The 18255-nt window shown below is 55.6% G+C and overlaps 9 protein-coding genes across 9 annotated transcripts; 5 read left to right on the forward strand and 4 right to left on the reverse strand.

Moving 5' to 3' along the window:
• Nucleotides 1-1214: 1214 nt before the first annotated feature.
• VDAG_07943 (myosin regulatory light chain cdc4) lies at nucleotides 1215-2396 on the reverse strand. Its single transcript, XM_009652709.1, has 3 exons — nucleotides 2380-2396; nucleotides 1574-1961; nucleotides 1215-1370 (listed from the first exon to the last, which is right to left on the reverse strand). Exons 1-3 carry the CDS (start codon nucleotides 2380-2382, stop codon nucleotides 1342-1344), a joined length of 420 nt encoding a protein of 139 aa, XP_009651004.1. The 5' UTR covers nucleotides 2383-2396; the 3' UTR covers nucleotides 1215-1341.
• Nucleotides 2397-3193: 797 nt separating this feature from the next.
• VDAG_07944 (trans-aconitate methyltransferase) lies at nucleotides 3194-4153 on the reverse strand (the record flags this gene model as incomplete). Its single annotated transcript, XM_009652710.1, has 2 exons — nucleotides 3194-3917; nucleotides 4053-4153. The coding sequence occupies 2 exons, from the start codon at nucleotides 4151-4153 to the stop codon at nucleotides 3194-3196; spliced, it is 825 nt and encodes a 274-aa protein (XP_009651005.1).
• Nucleotides 4154-4420: 267 nt separating this feature from the next.
• Nucleotides 4421-5011, forward strand: VDAG_07945 (uncharacterized protein; the record flags this gene model as incomplete). The annotated part of the gene is made up of 2 exons (XM_009652711.1): nucleotides 4421-4514; nucleotides 4644-5011. The coding sequence occupies 2 exons, from the start codon at nucleotides 4421-4423 to the stop codon at nucleotides 5009-5011; spliced, it is 462 nt and encodes a 153-aa protein (XP_009651006.1).
• A 1149-nt stretch (nucleotides 5012-6160) lies between these two features.
• VDAG_07946 (uncharacterized protein) lies at nucleotides 6161-7286 on the forward strand (the record flags this gene model as incomplete). Its single annotated transcript, XM_009652712.1, has 4 exons — nucleotides 6161-6387; nucleotides 6450-6485; nucleotides 6617-7028; nucleotides 7131-7286. The coding sequence occupies 4 exons, from the start codon at nucleotides 6161-6163 to the stop codon at nucleotides 7284-7286; spliced, it is 831 nt and encodes a 276-aa protein (XP_009651007.1).
• Nucleotides 7287-8343: 1057 nt separating this feature from the next.
• On the reverse strand, nucleotides 8344-10283 carry VDAG_07947 (uncharacterized protein; the record flags this gene model as incomplete). Its single annotated transcript, XM_009652713.1, has 2 exons — nucleotides 8344-10059; nucleotides 10119-10283. The coding sequence occupies 2 exons, from the start codon at nucleotides 10281-10283 to the stop codon at nucleotides 8344-8346; spliced, it is 1881 nt and encodes a 626-aa protein (XP_009651008.1).
• A 1588-nt stretch (nucleotides 10284-11871) lies between these two features.
• On the forward strand, nucleotides 11872-12738 carry VDAG_07948 (uncharacterized protein; the record flags this gene model as incomplete). Its single annotated transcript, XM_009652714.1, has 1 exon — nucleotides 11872-12738. One exon carries the CDS (start codon nucleotides 11872-11874, stop codon nucleotides 12736-12738), a length of 867 nt encoding a protein of 288 aa, XP_009651009.1.
• A 199-nt stretch (nucleotides 12739-12937) lies between these two features.
• Nucleotides 12938-14506, reverse strand: VDAG_07949 (tricarballylate dehydrogenase; the record flags this gene model as incomplete). Its single annotated transcript, XM_009652715.1, has 1 exon — nucleotides 12938-14506. One exon carries the CDS (start codon nucleotides 14504-14506, stop codon nucleotides 12938-12940), a length of 1569 nt encoding a protein of 522 aa, XP_009651010.1.
• A 718-nt stretch (nucleotides 14507-15224) lies between these two features.
• VDAG_07950 (uncharacterized protein) lies at nucleotides 15225-16795 on the forward strand (the record flags this gene model as incomplete). The annotated part of the gene is made up of 6 exons (XM_009652716.1): nucleotides 15225-15294; nucleotides 15585-15619; nucleotides 15740-15779; nucleotides 15868-15968; nucleotides 16213-16457; nucleotides 16723-16795. 6 exons carry the CDS (start codon nucleotides 15225-15227, stop codon nucleotides 16793-16795), a joined length of 564 nt encoding a protein of 187 aa, XP_009651011.1.
• Nucleotides 16796-17501: 706 nt separating this feature from the next.
• Nucleotides 17502-18222, forward strand: VDAG_07951 (uncharacterized protein). Its single transcript, XM_009652717.1, has one exon. It carries the CDS (start codon nucleotides 17666-17668, stop codon nucleotides 17927-17929), a length of 264 nt encoding a protein of 87 aa, XP_009651012.1. The 5' UTR covers nucleotides 17502-17665; the 3' UTR covers nucleotides 17930-18222.
• Nucleotides 18223-18255: the final 33 nt, after the last annotated feature.

Genomic DNA, 18255 nt, shown 5'->3' on the forward strand with positions numbered 1-18255 from the left:
TGGTACGCAAGCTTGACGAGGTCCGGCCGTCCGCGCTCGTCCGTGTCCCAGATGAGCGCGTCGGGGTCGGCCGCGAGGATGGTATCCATGATGCCCTGGCCGTAGGTGCTGAGGGGGTTCTTGGTGCTCCAGAGGACACGGGCGGGGACGCGCCGCTCCATGAGCACGGGCAGGCAGGGGCCGATGCCGGAGCCGGTGCTGACGAGGACCATCTTCTTGAAAAGGGGCGCGACGGCGAGGACGCCCGAGGCCGGCGTGCCGCGGGTCCAGATGGACGTCGGCGGGTTCTCGATGATGCGCTTCGTCCAGTCGCCCGCCCTGGAGACGACGATGCTGAAGCCCTTGCCGCTGGGCTCCGGGATGGCGGCGAAGGCGTGCCACTCCACGAGCGGCTGATGCGTGGAAGTGCAGGTGATGTGCCTGCTGTAGCCTGCTGCGGAAGGATGAAGTCGGGGGGCGGGCGTTGATGGTGATGCAGGTGGGTGTGGTCTGGCGGGGCGGCAGTGACAGAGGCAGCGGCACCGATCGAGGGGCAGGCGGTGAAGCACAGGAAGGCAATGGACGTGCTGTCTTGGAGATGCAGAAGGCGATGCGTCGATGCGGGAGGAGATGCGTCGATGGGCGGGAGCAGATGCGAGGCGCAAGGGACTAGCTGTTGTCAGTCCAAGTCGACAACGTAAAGAGGCCAGATCAGGGGTGCCTTGGGGAGCTCCCCTCTCAGTGGGTTCCCTCGGCGCGGGCTGCAGAGCTGCAGGGGCTTGGCGGACTCGGGGTCTGCGGGGCATCTGACACCCTTAGGTACCTTAGCTGCCTGATACCTTAAGGTACCTACTTACCTAAGATGAGGGTAAGGTACTGAGGTACCTTATTGCTTACCTTCCACCTGGTAGGTAAGGTGAGGATATCTAGATGAGGATGGATGCTCCCACAGGTAGAAAAGTGTCAAACGCAACAACGCGCTGGGCATAGGGCACAGGAAAGTACCAGTCACAGGAGAGTACCAGCCCATACTGACGTATGCTGCAACACGAAAGGGACAAGATTCATGCTCAAAGCGCAAGATGTATTCATTCCATCTCGCCCCTCGCAACCTGCTAGAAACCAGCCCTGGGCAAATCGTACACACGCGCCAGAGCAGCGCACGGCACCTCGCCGAAGCCACTGGAATCAATCCTGTACCCAACCCGTACTGTCTACTGCAGTTCGTAACGATAAAAAAGAAAAAAGAACGCGCAACGCCATAATTCCTCTGTCATGCAGTTGTAATTTCATGCTCATGTTGGTTCGCCTCGTCGTCTGTTTCTCGGTGTAAACCGGTCTTTCCGCCTTGTCGGTGGCCGGCTAGTTGGCGAGGATGGTCCGAACGAGATCTGTGGACGTTAGTTGGGTCGCATGAGGGGCGGGGATAGATTCGCAAACGAGAGTCGGAGGAGAAGGAAAACAGGGAATACAACAGAAGATACAACGGACATTGAAACAGAAAGTATAACAGAAAATAAAACAGAAAATAAAACAGAAAGCAAACAGAAAATAACACAAAATAACAAGAAGCACACAAAAAGGCGAGACATACCAGTGTAGTTGACCTGTCCCGAGCTCGTGTCCACAGCCTTGAGCAGCTCGTCGACCTCCTCGTCCGTCATCTTCTCGCCGAGGTTCGTCAGGATGTACTTGAGCTGGCCGACGCCGATGAAGCCCGTCATGTCCTTGTCAAAGACCTGGAAGCCGCGGCAGTACTCGTCGGGCTCGCCGGGGTCGCGGAAGCCGCCGGGGCGGTTGAGGACGCGCTGGAACGTCTCAAAGTCGAACTCGCCGCCGACGTTCTTCTCGAGGTCGTGGATCTCGGAGAGCGTGGGGTTCTGGCCGCAGGCGCGCAGCAGGTCGCCGAGGGACTCGAGGGCGACGCGGCCGTTGCCGCGCTTGTCGAACAGGGAGAAGGCCTCCTTGTAGTTGGTGGATGCCTGGGCGTCGTAGTTAGACATGTTGCTCGTGGTTTTGGTGTGTGCTTTTTTGGGAGGAGGTATGTGGCTATGGGTACGCAGATTGGTGCAGGAAATGCTGTGTTGGTGTGGACGGCAAGAGGGGGGAGAAGAAGCCGGGATGAAAATGCGCACGCCATTCGGGGCACGTCAATTCAAATGAGCCCAGCACCACACCAGCGCCGGCGTCAGAGGGAGCCGCGACCGTCAACAGTGCGTGCTGCTGCTGCTGCTGCTGCTGCTGCTGCTACCACTTGCTGCTCGCCCTCCCGTTGGCGGGTGGACAAAACAGCCGCCGCCAGCGCTAAAAGGTGGGTGGGTTCTAGTGGGAAGTGGCATGTGTTTGTTTACTTCCTGGGAGGGGCGGCTGCGTGGTACACAAACAACATGGAAGACTTACCATGATGATGGGATTGCCGCGTCGTGGTAAAAAGAGAGAGAGGGTATCGAGAAGCGGTCAAACTGGACAGAGGGTGAACGATGATGATGTTTCTTATAGGTTTCCTCGCTCTCCCTGACGCTCGGAACTCTTTTTCGTTTCCTTTGACTTTATGCCCCCTCCCCCCTCCCCCCTGGCAGGCGGTCTGGTCATGGCTTGACCCGAACACAAAACACAAAAAAAGCATCCTACTATGTACGCTGTGTACGCTGTGTACGCTGTACTTCCCGCTGTATGTACTGGCTGTAGGGCCTGCCAACTGTGAAAGTGTGCACTGAGAGCGGGGAGGGGCTCCTCTGACAGACACACACCCCTGAAACCTGACGGGGCAACCGACGATGCACCCAATCACGACGGCGAAAGGGCAAGCCGTCTGGCTTACCTCAGCAGACTTGTTGACGCAGCCCTGCCTCGCCTCTCCTCGCCTCTCCTCGCCTCTCCACCAAGCGGCAGGTGAGAAGGACACACAAAATGTCTGGAAGATGTGCATCCTCTGTTCACCGCTGCTTTCATATCATGTGTATATCGTACTGCACACCATCGGCAACCTACGTAACGGCCTTTCGCTTGCGGCACCAACCAGTCCCGTGCTCGTCTACGCCCGCTTCGCCAGGATGATGACAGTGCCCCAAACGGCATCAACCTCGACTTCTCTCCATGCCTCGCCCTTGGCCTTCCATGCTGGTACAGCCTCGATCATCTTGTCGAAGAGGACATCGACGACGTCCCCCCGTCCACCCTCTGCACGGCTCTTTGACGCGGGGTGCGCATCCCGTCACCCGCTGAACGCGCTAAACGTCCGAAGATAGCCCTCAAACTCGCCCAGCTTGAGCCTCTTGTGCAGCCACGCTCTGTCCTCGTCCTCTGGTGCGATGCTGGACGTCTTCCGATTCGGGTCAAACACCACTCTCTGAATGTCTGTCCAGTCTGCCGGCGGCGGCACCACAGCCCGTAATGAGTTGCGCAGAATGTCCCGGCCCGGCTTCTCCCAGTACGTCGCCATGCTCTCCATGCCCGGCGCCACCTCGTCCTCTCCGTAGCACGCATCCTCGAGGATCTGGTTGACCTCTGGGAAGCCAAGGAGGATGTTGTCTTTGTAGCCCCAGAAGGCGAGGGACCCGCCGCTTCGGACGACGCGTGCCAGCTCGGGCCAGGCCCTTGTGTAGTCGAACCAGTGTGATGCCTGGCCCGCGACGACGAGATCTACAGAGGCGTCCGCCACAAAAGACAGATCCTCCGAGCTGGCCTGGCGGAACGTGATCTTGGGGTCGTCTGTCAGTTTCGATGCCTGCTGGACCATGCCGCCGCTGGGGTCAATCGCGACGACACGGCCGAATTCGGGGCTCAGCGCCCGCGCAATGAGCCCATGGCCGCAGCCCAGGTCCAGCAGCGTGCCTACGGCCGATGGCGCTCGATGGTAGGCGAGAACCGTGCGGAACAGAGAGGGAGGGTACGCTGGGCGAAAGGCCGCATAGCCCGCTGCAGAGAAGGTTGAGCGTCTGCGGCAGCGTCAGCTCAGCTCAGCTATATGGGTTGGCATGAAGACGAGTCCTACGCAAATACTGACATGCTGTCAAGCCCGAGCGGTGTTGCTGTTTGCGAAACGCAGTCTAGTCAATGGTGGTCACTCGAACGAGAGGCCCAAGTCGATGGCCCAAGTCGATGGATTGAAAGAGCCCTGTCGAACATTCACCAATGGACCAAACAGCGAGTCGGCATTAGGCTTCGTCATCATCAGTGTCCGTCCTCCCTCGCTTCGGTCAGTCAAGTCGTCCAAGGTCGGATTGGCCTTCGCATTGCCTCGTCTGGCTTCGGCTTTAACGCCGCCGTCTCTCCGCTTTGTTGACTCTGCACTCCTCAATTGGCCGGTGACGCCATGGAGCGCCGAGCTTCCGTCTTGTCGCTGCTCAACTCCGCCCGAGCCCCTCTCCGTGTCCCCGAGCTTTTTGACTCTCCCACACGACTTGAATCAGACTGTCCGAACGATCAACAGATATCCAACATGTCGACCGAGGCCGCCGCTCGCATCTTCTTCTCTTCTCCTCTGTTCGCCGTGGTCGGCGCCAGCTCCAATCCGGCCAAGTTTGGTCACAAGAGTGAGCTCTACCTTATTGAAACTTTGCTGTCCTGTTCCTCGCCTCCATCATCTCATGTCCTTCTTGCACCTCCCGTCTACCTGTGTCGCGTCAAAACATTGATAGTCAGTCCGACCTAACGGCGCGCAGTCTTCGCTTGGTATCACGCCCAGTCCATCGCCGCCACGCCTGTCAACCCCACGGCCGCCACGGTGACGGCGCTCGGCCAGGAGCATGCCGCCGTACCCAACCTCTCGGCGTTGCCCAGGCCCAAAGAGACTTCGGTGTCCATCATCACCCCACCTGCCGCGACGCTCAAGGTCCTAAAGGAGGCCCGCGAGCTGGGCATCCCCGCCGTCTGGCTGCAGCCCGGCAGTTTCGACGACGCCGTCATTGCATACGCGCGCGAGGAGGGGGCCTTTAACGCCGTCGTTGCGGGGGATGGTGGACGTGGCCACGAAGGGTGGTGTGTGCTCGTCGACGGCGAACGGGCTTTGAAAGCGGCTGGTAAACTGTGAGGCGTAGGAATGATCTTCGAATGTCACCGCTGGTACGTGGTGACCCGATCTGACCCTCGGCAAGTGGTGAGCCGGATAGGCGCCTCGGGAGAGAACCAACCAGTCAGCGGACAAGCAGATGCATTCAGACAGGCGACAAACCAACTCATCGTAGGCGACGAGGCACCAAGCTAGTCAATGTGACCTCCGCATGGGCGTTGCGGAGAGGCGCATCGCAACGCTAGCCGTCTCATGTCCGCACATGCTTTGTGACTTGGCCATGATCCCCCCATGCCTCGGACATGACCATGATCCCCCCATGCCTCGGATATGCTCATCGTTCGCTGCGGTTTCCCCAACACAAGCAGCAACTTCGTTCCATCATCAGCCCACTTGATGCTCTCGAACCCCCAACTCGGCCTTCATAAGCTCCGTCCAGCCGTCTTCCCCGCACAATGTCAGCCAACAACGTGCCTCCCCTACTGCGGCTGAGAGCACTACCCAACAATCCGGCCTTTAGCGCTCTGCCACGATCCGTCAGTCTGCCAGTTCACTGCTATGCCGCCCTACAAACCCCAGATTTCCCCGCACCCCGCCCTTCGAAGAAGCAGGCTAGGCCATGCTTCGCTAGGGATGGATAACCTCCTATTCTTACCAATCTCGAAGGGCCATAGCTCCCCCATGGTCTAGTCTTGCCGTTCTTTTTTCTTCACCCGATGACAACACTCGTCGGGGGGTTGGCCAGGCCGGTGACTAGGCCTTCCACTCGGCAGAAGGGAGGTCTGTTGTCTTGCGTAGCTGCAGCTCACTGTCGGGTTCCTCACACTACCGCGTCTCCCCCTGACGGTCCGAGTGCTTCTTCGTGGCCCTGCCGTCCGATCTAGACATCCCCAAGTCCGTCAGGATTGGCGGCATCGTGTTGTTCTCGTCCTATAGGGAGTAGTCGTCGGCGTTAGATGTGCAATGTGCGTTCACTGCGTCGGTCTTAAGACTGTCATGAGGCGCATACGTTGAGCTTCCGTCTCTCGTGGCCCTGTCCTTCCTTGCTGTCCTTGCTGTACTTGAAGCTCCCGTCCCTCGCTGCTTTCCTCTTTTTCGTCTCGTTTTTTTCCTCCCAGCTCCTGAGCAGCCGCAGAATATTGCAATTTTGAAACCGTCACTGCCATCACCATGGACCACAAGCACGAGGAGCCCGCCGATACCGCCTACGATGGCGGTCTCATGCATCCCTCAGATGAACATCTCGATAAGAATGCCACTCGGGACGAGGCCTTGCGCCGCATGCGTACCGCCGGCTCCATCTCCATGTCCCCCGAGCTCTTCGAGAAGCTCTATCTGTCACCGCAGAATGTCGTCAAGGGCGACCTGCGCAAGACCTTTGGCAACCCAACGCCCATGTAGGTTGGCTGCCATAGTGTAAGACTGTCCACCAGTGTATCTGGTCTGACTTCCATCACAGTGCTCTCGCCGGCTTCTTCATATCCCTACTCCCCCTGTCCTGCGATCTTATGGGTTGGCGTGGGGCCGGAGGTAACGGCGCCGCCAGCATGCAAGTTATCCCCATCTTCTCCTTCATCCACCTCCTGCCCTCTGTCTACCGATTATGCTGACGAATCTCCGTTACAGCGGCGCCTACTTCTTCTCCGGTGGTCTCCTCATGTTCCTCGGCGGCCTCCTCGAATGGATCCTCGGCAACACCTTGCCCTCCGTCATCTTCCTGACCTTCTCAGCCTTTTGGCTCAGCTTCGCCGCGACCCTCGTCCCGGATTTCAACGCCTACGCAGCCTACGCGCCCGCGGACTCGACCTCGGTCGCCGAGGGCCTGCAGACGCGCGGCTTCAACGCCAGCTTCGGCTTCTTCATGCTGGCCATGCTGCTTCTCTGCCTCGTCTACCTCGTCTGCTCCCTGGGCACCAACGTCGCCTTCTTCATCATCTTCCTGACCCTCGTCCTCGGCTTCGGCCTGCTGACGGGTGCGTACTGGGCTCTGGCGGCGGATTATGCCGGCAACGCCGCGTTCGCGAGCAAGCTCATCAAGGTACGTCGTTGTCTGGCCTGCTTTTTCTCTTTGCTGTGGCAACTCCCGGCAATGGCCGCACTGCATCTTGTTTTGCACAAGCATCGACGCTGACTGGCTTAGGGCGCGGGGGCCTGTTATTTCGTGACCTCTCTGGCTGGGTTGTGGATCTTTGCGGCTATCCTGATGGCTGTGTTGGAGTTTCCCTTCCAGCTGCCCGTGGGCGACCTGAGCCACTTTTTTGCCAAGAAGGAGGTTCGCGACAAGAGCAACGTCTGAGCGTGTCGCGCGGTGTGCACCCGTGGTTTTTCTGCGGAGCACGCATGTTTGCAGTAGTTAAGTGACCTAGGATACTTGTGCTAATCTCATGCCGCCGTCCTTCTGACTTGACGAATCTGCATTTAATAAATGGAGTGAGTCGCGAATCTGCGTAGTCGTTATCATCCACCTCAAGTTTCATACGCCTCTTCGAGGCGGGTCGCTTCTCGATTTCCGGCGCTCTCGAGGCAGACTTTAACGTATGCGCACCAGCCTGTGCGGATTGCTCGCTCAAAGAAGGGGATAGCGGCACATTCGAGGCTTCGCTTTTCGAAAAGCTGTTTGTTGACGAATTTTGCGCGAGTGATGTTGGAAATAGTGGCACAAGTCACGGTATCACAATCCAGCAGCAACACTCGTCGAGAATCAGAGGTTCTCTGTTTGGCAACTTAGAGGCTTCAGGTATTTCTGTAGTGGTCAAATAATCTTAATGAGAGAGTAGTGAGTCCAAGTCCAGAGCTATATCTAGGGTCCATTCGCTGTCTTGTGAGGCAATTTCTGAGAGTCATTATTCGAAATTTGTCAGGAGACACCTGCGGAGCCGCGAACCAGGGGCTATTTCAGGGGCTGAGGACTCTAAGAGGACGTGAGGACGTACTTAAGGGCTACAGAGGGACCTAGTAGCTATGGAGGGCGAGAGTTTCTATATATTCTACCTATTGTTACTGCTAATACCACCTGCGGGAGACCTCTTACAGGTAGTCATCAACATGCTGGGAGAAGCTTGAGGGAGATGGACTGGGTCCTGCCCCCATCTCTATTGAGCCATTCTATCATCTAGTACTTGTTAAGGAATATAATTCGAACCGCAAGGTTTCTTTGGACCAAGTCACCATGGTAGCCAACGTCCTAGGCAGTGTATACGAGGGAGCAGAAAGTAGAGGTAATGTACTAATTCGTGCTTGCGACCAAGATTGACCCCAACCAACCCAACGCCAATTACAAAATCCCCATGGAAACAATTCGTTAGCTTATCCACATGCCATTCTTTCAATATTGTCACAGCATCCAAACCGCATTACCTTTGTGTGATCCAGACCATCTGCGGACCGGCAACCGTTGCCCCGATTAGCTCGCCCATGCTGTGGTCAGCACTGCTTGTCACGGCAACCCAAGCATGCCCCCAGAAGCCCCCAGGAACGCGAGCAACCCCCTTCTCGAGCCTGGTAAACTCGAGGCTACCCCAAGGGCCCATCCACGCAAGCCACAGCTTCGCATGGTACGGCCAGTCATCAACATGTACCTCGACCTCGCTGACCCTCCCATCAGGGCCCCTCTTCGCTTCCTTGATGTTGAGCTCGTGCCGCACGGCGCCGTCTTCCCACCCCTTCATGACATCTCCAGGACATTCCTTGATGAACTTGTGTTTGGCGTACGCATACACGAGGCCCGCAGGAACGGGGACCTCTCTCGGCGCAATGGCCGGCGCCCGGCCTTGCATCATGTTCGCGACGGCCGCCATGCGCGACTTGGCACCCAGCGCCGACGTGAGACAGCCCACGAGCCACGGGTCCGAGTGGGCGAGCCGGCTCGACGAGTCGGCGAGGAACCCGATTTCGAGATCCAGCAGCGTGAGGACAGTGTCGAGGAATTGGTCGACACCCTCTTTGTCATCGTCATCATCTGTCTTGTACTCGCACTCCCCCTCGAGCAAGTCCTTCTTGTAGTGCTGAAGCGAGTCGGTTGCCGTGGCCCGGTGGATCCACGTCTGCGCCGCCATGGAGGCGATCGTGTTGACAATGGTTTGCGGGTATGCGCCCGCCCACTTGCCGCCCTCTTGCAGGTTGTCGCGGCCGCGGAGTAGGACGCGTAGCAGGATGTTGTCTAGGTAGTGTAGTAGGTGGAGGCGCTCGACGGCTGGGGCCGAAATGGTGTCGGGCCAGCTGTAGTTGGCCACGGGACTGCCACCGGCACCACCAATGATGTACTGATCGTGCTTGCCTGGTTTAGGAATCTGCCCAATGCGATCAAGGCTCAGGGGCGCGATATCGATGACGGCGTTGTTGAGTGTGGGCAAGGTGGTGCCGTTGGCGCTGAGGACGCCGCCGATGGGCGATAGTGGAACGAGCTGGCCTGCACCGGCCTTGCTGGCCTTCTCTGTGAAGGCAGAAAGGGTGTTGCCTTCATCTGGAGCGTTGATGCTGCCGACCATGCCGTTCTTGCAGTGCTGGCCTTGAGCGCAGTAGAACCAGATTGGCTTGGTGTCATTGACAACAATATCAAAGGAGATGCCCGAGGGGGCATTCACCGTGGGGATGAGACCGCTGCTGAAGCCATTTTCTAGCTGTTCGCATGGCTTATCAAATGACGATTGCGTGACGGAGTGGTTCTTTGGGTTGAAGTTGAACTGTATGTGTGTGCCGATGGGCTCTTTGATGTTGTTGGGCTTGAAGACGAACTTGTCGTCCACGCCAACCTCGACCTGTGTTACTCGCAGACCACCCACTGGAAGGCCATCGGCTGGTGACGTGCTGTCTGAAGCGCTTTTGGCCTTTTCCTTGAAAGCCTGAAAGGTATTACCAGACTCTAGAGCGTTGACAGAGTGGACCATGCCATTTTGGCAGTGCTTGCCTTGTCCACAGTAGACCCAGATGGGTTTTGTGTCGTTTACTGTGATGGTCCATGTCGTGGAGGAAGCTTCTGTCTTGGACTCTGAGGGTGTAAATGCTGAGAAGAAGCCGTCTTGTAATGGTTGACATGGCGCGTCAAAAGACGATTGTGTGACGGAGTGGTTCTGGCAAGTGGATGTCAGTCATATTCTCATGACGACCGTCAACCGAGGACTCGACTTACGGCAGCAAAGAACTGATAAGTGATGGTGTCGCCATGGCGAGCACGAAGCGTCTCGGGGACAAACTTTAGCTCCCCGTCCTTCCCAACTGTGACTTCGTGATGCGCGGCCTTGGCCCATTGCACGAAGTTAGCAATAGCAACTGCTGAGAAAGCGCTGGCCCTCATGATCGAGATAACGCAGCTGTTAGCAGTAGAAACGCTGGAAGAAGAACAATAGAAGCACCGGACGAGGGCGAAGTGTGGTGTCTTATCAACGTCACTGATTGAGTGCGAAGTGGGCTGGTTAAAATCAGAGAGGATCTCTCGACCGCATCGAGCTCAGTGTTCCATCAGGCCCCCCGGCTGTTGGCCCATGGAAGCAGTCCAGGGGCCCTACATTAAAGTCATCCTTCGCGCCATTTTGGCCTTGCCAAGATGGGCTGACTGCTTATTTGGAAGTCGCAAAGTAGACATGTAAGATGCCCAGAGATTTGGCAGCATGTAAAGTGACAAACAATTTCTCGGGTGTGCTATTTTAGACGCGGATATGCAGCCATAACCCCTGCGAGTGAGATATAGATAGCGTTGGGGGCTGTGAAGAGCAGTTAGCCGCCAGCCGGGTGGTGTGCTGGGTTAAATCAAACCCTGAAGCGATGCTAATATGATGGGGAACGACCAGGATATCCGACCCTGAGTTTGACTCGATGGAATGCTGTGCCACGCGGGTGCTTTTGTTACCGGTCGGCGGCCGCATGGAGTCAGACATCTTCCAGAGTGCTCTTCCAAGCACAGACAAACAAAGTCCATCGGGATACCCAGAACCGTGATTGAGGATCTCCAGGCAGGGCGGCAAAAACTTCTGAACTTGATCTCGCACAAGATGGGGATGTCTCAAGGTCGGACTTCGACAAGGAACCCCCGCAACTACAGCGTTGGTCCCAAGAGTGATCACGCCAAATATATGTTTCTGGCCGCTCCCCCCACAAGGCTGCTAGGATCTCTTCTGTGAACAAGGGTTTGCGGCTTCTGAGACGCAGAAACACGCGAAGGATTCTGCAGGCCCCTGGACAAGCGCCCCGACGCGGGCTTTGCTGCGCTGTAACACTGCAATGCTGCGTGCTGAGCCACGCTGATCGCACTATAGGTAACCTTGAATCCCTCAAGCACCACACTACAGTCGGTGGTGATTGCACTTCTGGGTCTTTTGTTCTCGCTTACATGCACCTCTGCTGATATTCATGCCAGCCTTTTCGCTTCATCTCGGTCTTTAGAAACTGTTCCCATCTGTTCAACGTCTTGTGCATCCTGACCTCTTCTCCAGACTACGTGACGCTTGAGACAGCACAGCATAGCACAACACAGCACACAGATGGCACGAAGGACAGCTAACGGCGGCTGCAGGCCAATTTTCGCAGCTCTACCATTCGTATTTTCACTAATTTCCGTCACACTTGCCATCATTGTTTTGATTGCTGGATCAAGGACTAACATTCTCGACGGGTTATCCTTTTTCAAGGTCAGTCTCGATGGCAGACGCATACTCAAACCCGGAACCCCTGTACTGATCAAAGAAAAGGTGGACACATCGAATTTTGACATCAAGTCCAAACTCTCGAGCTCGACATATCTTCAAGATCTCACTGAATTATCGGGCATCGATCTTGTGGGCCAAGATGTTACGGCAGAGTCGCTCGGCCTCGCGCGTACCTACACAATCTCTCTGCTTGGTTACTGCAGCCACCATAGCGATTCCACCCCCTGTACCTCGCCTCGTATGGGATACTTCTTTGATCCCATAACCGTCCTCAAGCTCGACACGACTGCTGTTGCGAATCTTGATACCAGCGACATTGATGAAGCCCTAGCGAGATACGAAAGGATATCCCAGTTCCTGGCCTTTGCCTACGTGGCCAGTATTGCTTTCGCCATCCTTGGGCCCATTCTCTCTGTGTTCGGATCTAAAATTCGTATCATCGGCTTCGCCGGCATCTTCTTGTCTTGGCTCGCCGCCATTCTTCTCCTCGTCGCTTCAGGAACGGGACACTACATTTACCAGCATCTCAGCAAAGCCATTGACAGCGATCTGGACCCGATTGGCATCGACTCGGACTTTGGTCTACTGTTGGTTCCCAGTTGGCTTTCTTTTGGTTTCGCTCTACTTGCCGCTGTCTTCACGAGTTTCAGACCACGCGACCAATCCTCGAGACGCAATCCTGACCTGTCCTTCGATACAAAGCACAGATCTGGCGCCGGCGGACATGTCACTGGCCAGGCGAACGAATCGGCTGGACCCGGGTCGGGTCTGCTTAACCGAGTGCAGACTTGGGGCCGTCAGAAGTACATCGGCATCGGGAAACAGCCTGGTGCAGAGCGGCATAGTAACAGGGCCACACCACGAGGTGGAGGAGCGACGTCGGGCAATCTCTCGGATGATGAGCAGCACCTGGTGCCCCGGGAACAGCAGGACACGTATGGTTCGCGACGGGAAAGTCTGAGTTTCGAGCCGCGTGCCTTTCCACCAAGGACGTCGAGCGATGATGGATACGGTGGACAGGGCGACATCGCCATGATGCCTCTCGACAACCGAGGCCAGAAGGATCTGAATACGGCATACGAGCCCTACAGCTCGAGATTCTTTTAGAAAGCTTTGTAGAATATCCTTCGTCATGTCGAATCCCCGGGAAAGGCCTATAATGATCACATCTTCGCTATTCTGACTCAGAATTCGAGCTCACTTTGAAGCTCAGGAACCAAAAGTTGCTGCGTATTCAGTTACCTGTGTTCCATCACTGAGATAACCTATGATTTAGACGGTGGCAAGTTTAGAGATATTCTTCGTCTTAAATTGGACCAGTAGTTGACTTCAGGATAGCTTCGGCAGCGGCTCGGCCGGCACGCCTACCAAAGACAGCTCCTGACATCAGGCCGCTCCCGCCAGGATAGTTCCCATAGAACAACCCTCCTAACATCTCGCCCACGCAGTAGAGGCCCTGCATCGGGTTTCCGTCCTTCGCATTGATAAGTTGTGCTGACTTGGGCTCAACCTGCAAGCCGCCAAAGGTGAAGGTAATTCCGCAGGTGACTTTGACAGCGACGAAAGGACCCCGATCCAATGGTAAAGCCCAATTCGACTTGGGTAGGTCGAGCCTTCTAATCGAGGACTGTGTCGAGTACCCGTCCTTGACCGCAGGATCCCAAGCTGCGTCCGGGTTCTCCTGTTGGAATCCGTAGACGGCTTCGTTATAGTCCCGAATAGTCCTGCTAAATTGTTCTGTATCGTGCAAGCCTCGAGAAGCACATTTCTGGGCCAGCAATTCGATACTGTCTGCTGTGATGCGTTCCACCCGCTCAGGTCGATACTCCTCGTCTCGCAGCCACTCAGCGCCGCGGGCGTCCCAGACCTGAAAGGCAACATGTTCCGGCTGCGAGAGGATAGCTCGGCCAAACTTTGCGTACGTGTAGTTGCGGAAATCAACTCCCTCATCCACAAAGCGATGCCCATGAATGTTAATCATCAGACCCAGTGGGTAGCCCGACTTGGTGTATTCATTGGACGCCTCGCGGTCGCCTGTGGTCGGATTCGCGGCTGCATCCCACGCGACTGAGTGGCATCCCGACCAATCCCCGACTGCGTTGGCGTTGAGGTCGCGGAGACACAGTTCAAGGCATGCACCTGTATTGAAGGGCGTGCCGCGAACCATGGCCCTATCCCACCCAGGCCCGAGATGCTCGCTGCGCATGCGGAGATTTGACTCGAAACCCCCGGCAGCGAAGATGATGGCCTTGGCCTCGATGATCTGCTGCGTCCCATCTTTCTCGACCGTTATGATAGAGTGTCCGGACAAGGGGTCATGCTGGACACTAATCAAGGTCGTGGACCATGAAACTGTCACTGCGCTGGCTTTGGCGGCGGCCCGGAGATCGGCAACAAGACCCTTCCCTCCGTCTTGCGTTTTCAGACACATACCGCCCCAAAACTTGATTTTTCCTCCCACCTCGTATGCTTGGCGGTTGAAAGACAGCTGAAAGCAGATCCCATGGCTGGCCAGCCATTTGATGGTCGAGTTGGAATCCTTCACAAGAATACGTGCGAGCTTAGGGTCAGACCTACCGGAACAGACCCGTTCAATATCGTCCGAGAAATGCTGCTCGAGATAGGGAGCAAGTTCTATGTTGACTTTTTGCTCAGGGCTAACGTTGTTGACAAGAGGTAGGACGTCTTGCAAGCCTCCGTGAGCGGTGCGATATGCACCAGCCGTAAAGTAAGTGTTGCCGCCAGCCCACTCCTCCGGGCATGTGTCTATGAGGAGTACCCTCGCGGTGCCGGATTCGGCAGCAGAAATGGCGGCGGAAAAGCCAGCGTTTCCACTACCGACAACGAGGATATCACAATAGCCAGCTAGCGCCATGGTGATCTTTAGGTGAACGATAAAGCACGTCCCGGCGCTGAAGCACGTACGAAAATGTTGCTGTGGAGGGATATCAAACACTCGTGTCCCTCAGAGAACACAATTCATCTGGGGCAAGTTGGAGTATTGACGTTGCGTCGTTCAATCAGATCGTCGGCAGCGGGATCATCAAAACATAATATGACCCGCTCTTATGCACTTCCGCGGCAACAGATCTTGCGGGATACTGAACATGTATGACGATTTAGTTAACTGGCTTTGGAATTGGCTTCGGTCGAGAACTTCCAATGACGAACTATTTTTACATCCTGGATGGACATCAATCTGATTAGAGATGAGCGTATGTCGAGGCACGCAGGTCCCATACCTTGAGATCGCTCGCTTACCCTCTTTCGGTGTTTACGCATCTCACATGGAGAACATTTGCTTAATGAATTACAAAACCAAGCAAAGTCTGCACCATAACCAGAAAATCATGGACTAACTCAAATCATATTAATATCAACTGATCGATATATGGTTAAGCATCGCATCTGAAACGTCAACGTACAGCTCACGACCCCTAAGCGCCAAGGCCAGACACGATCCGTTGCAGGTTTCAGGTATCAAAGGGTGACCCTTCTTCATCATTGAGAAACCTTGACTGGGTTGCAATCACTCTCTTCGCCGTACGGCTGCCGCTCCATGATGACAGATCGCTGCCTTCAGTCATCTGACAATGATCGTTTCACGCCGCAAGGACCCTCCAGCCCTGCTCAGCACCAAGGCCTCGAGGGTGCAGGCTAATAGTACATAACATGGTTCAACCCTCCAGTTGGGTGATCTGATCTCGCTGAGCTAGACATTAAACCTTAGTATTATCCGGACGGCATGTCATAAAGTCGACGTCATGGCTTTCGTCCAATACATTTCTTTAGCGGGAAGGTATAGCCAGAACACAGCAGGTGGATTCTTCGAAGCCTACATCCCTGGCTATAGCCCAGGTCTGAACTCTGCCACTGCTAGTTCAATTTTCGGTATTCAATGTTCAGGCTTCATTTGTTTTGAATTGAAAAGCATTCATCCTGTTAAGTTACAGGAACCAAGAGAAAATTACAATCCGGGCTATTCCTTGTGAGTCACTTTGCAGTGTTCCTCTTTTCGTTGTCGACACAGCACTGCATGTAACTCCCTCCAAAGTGCATCAATCGTGCCGCGTCTTCAGTGTCAACCAGCACATTGATACTTTCGCAGTTCGGTCAGTTCCTCTCCGTATGTGCGGCGCAACGCTTTCGTACGCTACAGAAGCGGCTGCCTTGGCCTGCTAGAGCGTAGACCGCTGGTCAATTAGCTGCTCGAATCTATGACTGTTGCTAAAATAGCCACATTGACAGCAAGTAGGAACTCTCGGGCCCGTATTTGCGAGTTCACTTTCTTGAGGGCTCCTACCTCTCTACTGGTCTCGTCGGAGTTTGTCCTCTTGGTGAGTGACCTGCAGAAGTAGTCTGTCTTCCCTTATTGACGTGCACTGGAGTCGGTCTCTTGATAAGCACATCTTTAGGTCGATTCTCATCAATCCTTGAGCGACGTCTGGAGTTACTCAAACGTATTGTGCGAAAGGACGGTCGCGAGACTCGACACGAAGCAGAGGTTCCCCATTCACCTCATCAGAAGCAAGGGTGAAGGCTGTCGACAACGAACCACTTTACCAAGGTTAGCTTTTCCAGGCTGCCAGGTTACGCGACGAGAGATTATTTCATATGGTCTTCGAAAGGCTTGACCATCCATCCAAGGGCTTCGTCATGGAACACGTCACGGACAACTTCCTCTTCGCATTTGAGAACCTCCAGGCACTTGAAGTAGTACGCTTTAAATTCAGGCGAGTACTGAAACTGGAGCGTAAAGAGGTTGAAGCGAACGAAGTTACCCTAACGTCGCACGTTGTTGCTGGTGTCCCTGTTCCTGTTGCTTGGTATGCACGACTCGGTGAAATAATCGGGCGAACCTGTCACTTGGTCGGCGGCAAGAGAGAAGCCGGTTTTCCGTTGAGGCAATGTATTGATAGCAATTGATATCCCATTTTCACCGCCAACGGAAAAGCGTCAACCAAAAAGTTTATCATCATTCACCTTGCCTGAGGAGCAGGTCACTGATTGCGGGGTAGCCATGCAAGGGCAGGGATGCAGAAACTCTTATCTTTTCATACAGGTACAATTCAACTGGATTCATTAATCTAGGTTCCAACCTAAGGAACCAGGCCAATGGACGGTTGGACCTCGGGGTGAGGCTGGGATGGAAGAGAGACGATAGTTTGGTATGAAGTCTCGAAGGTTTCTACCGAGTACGACCTGGTGGCATTCACCGGGTGCGCACAATGCACATGTCCAGGATCGGCATCTTCAGTTAGGGCAGACAGGGATGAAATCCCATGCTCCCTTTGGTTTCCTATATCTTTGCCTTTTCACAAGTCTGTGTATCCGTGTTTCGCCAGTCCTTCTCTGTGAAAGCTTGCTCCCGAGTCAAGCATGCCAGCTCCCAATGAAAGCATCCGCCCTTTGTTAGCGTTCTGTCTGGCAAGGCCCGGCGAAACAGGAGACAGACTCTCTTTATCGTTTTTTGCCCCAATACGACCAAGGCATGTATAGCCTTTCGACTCGTTTCGCCTCGTCTTCCTCCTGGGCCCTACGTCCTGGACCCTATGTCGCAAGGACCCCGACCCCTTGCCGCCGTGGGTTGGGTTGGGCAGACAGCGCACGTCCGTACCCCAGGTTTCACATGCGACCCCTGGCCGGACAAGCTTCACGCTGGCAAACTTTCTATCTTTGGGATGATACAGGGCGTGACGCAGAGATCTCATGATCCCCGTTCGATGGTCGTTTGCCGTCATGCGTTTCCTCGCGCTATTCTTGTGCTCGGTCGAACCACGGGCACGGCCATGTGTATAAGAGGGGGGGATCCCCGGATGGGAAGTCAGTCACGCTATCTTTTGGAGCACCACAAAGGCCTTCCTCATACCTTAGTTGACGATCGACATCTCAAAAGGCGAAACTCGAAAGAGCTGCAACAACCCCCCACAGATTCACGACCACTCGACATCTCTAAAAGCAAAACTCAGAACGAGCGCGCAACAAATCCAACAAGCTCACAACCTCGAAGAACAAACAAAAGACAAGTCCCAAAATGGCAGCCACCCGTACCCAAGACTTCGCCGCCCAAACCCCCTCGCCCTCCTCCGAGTCCCAGCACCAGCAGCCGCCCCGCGGCCTCAGCCGCATCTTCCTCCACCCCATGCTCCAGCAGCACCTCGACACGCACCCGCCGCCGCCGCGCCGCGCAAGGCCGACGCCCCCCATGTCGCCGACCTCGTCGTCGCTCTCCGCCTTTTCCTCGCCGCACCCGTCGCCGACTACGTCGACCGCGGCGTCGGCGGGCGGGAGCAAGTGAATCGCGTTTTCGCGGTGCCAACGCGCTGGAGGCTATGGCGCAGAGGACGTCCGTCTGGGGATTTGTCCACGTTTTCGACAAGGACGCAGGACAGGGAAGAAAAGGGAACAAAGACCAGGCGTTGAGGCACCGTTTAATTGAGTTTGCGGCGGCGAAACGACCGCAAAGCGCAGGGGAATTGGAACGTAGCGCGGCGTACGGGGACTGGGACGGCGTTGCTTCACATCGCGGCAGACTTTCTATGCGCCGCCAGCAAGCTTTAGGACGAGTTTGGGAAGACTGGGACACATCGGAGACCGAATGGTTGTGTCGTTATTTTTTTCGAG

Source organism: Verticillium dahliae, genomic scaffold, assembly GCF_000150675.1.
Source record: "Verticillium dahliae VdLs.17 supercont1.18 genomic scaffold, whole genome shotgun sequence".
In the NCBI taxonomy this organism is placed as follows: Eukaryota; Fungi; Ascomycota; class Sordariomycetes; order Glomerellales; family Plectosphaerellaceae; genus Verticillium; species Verticillium dahliae.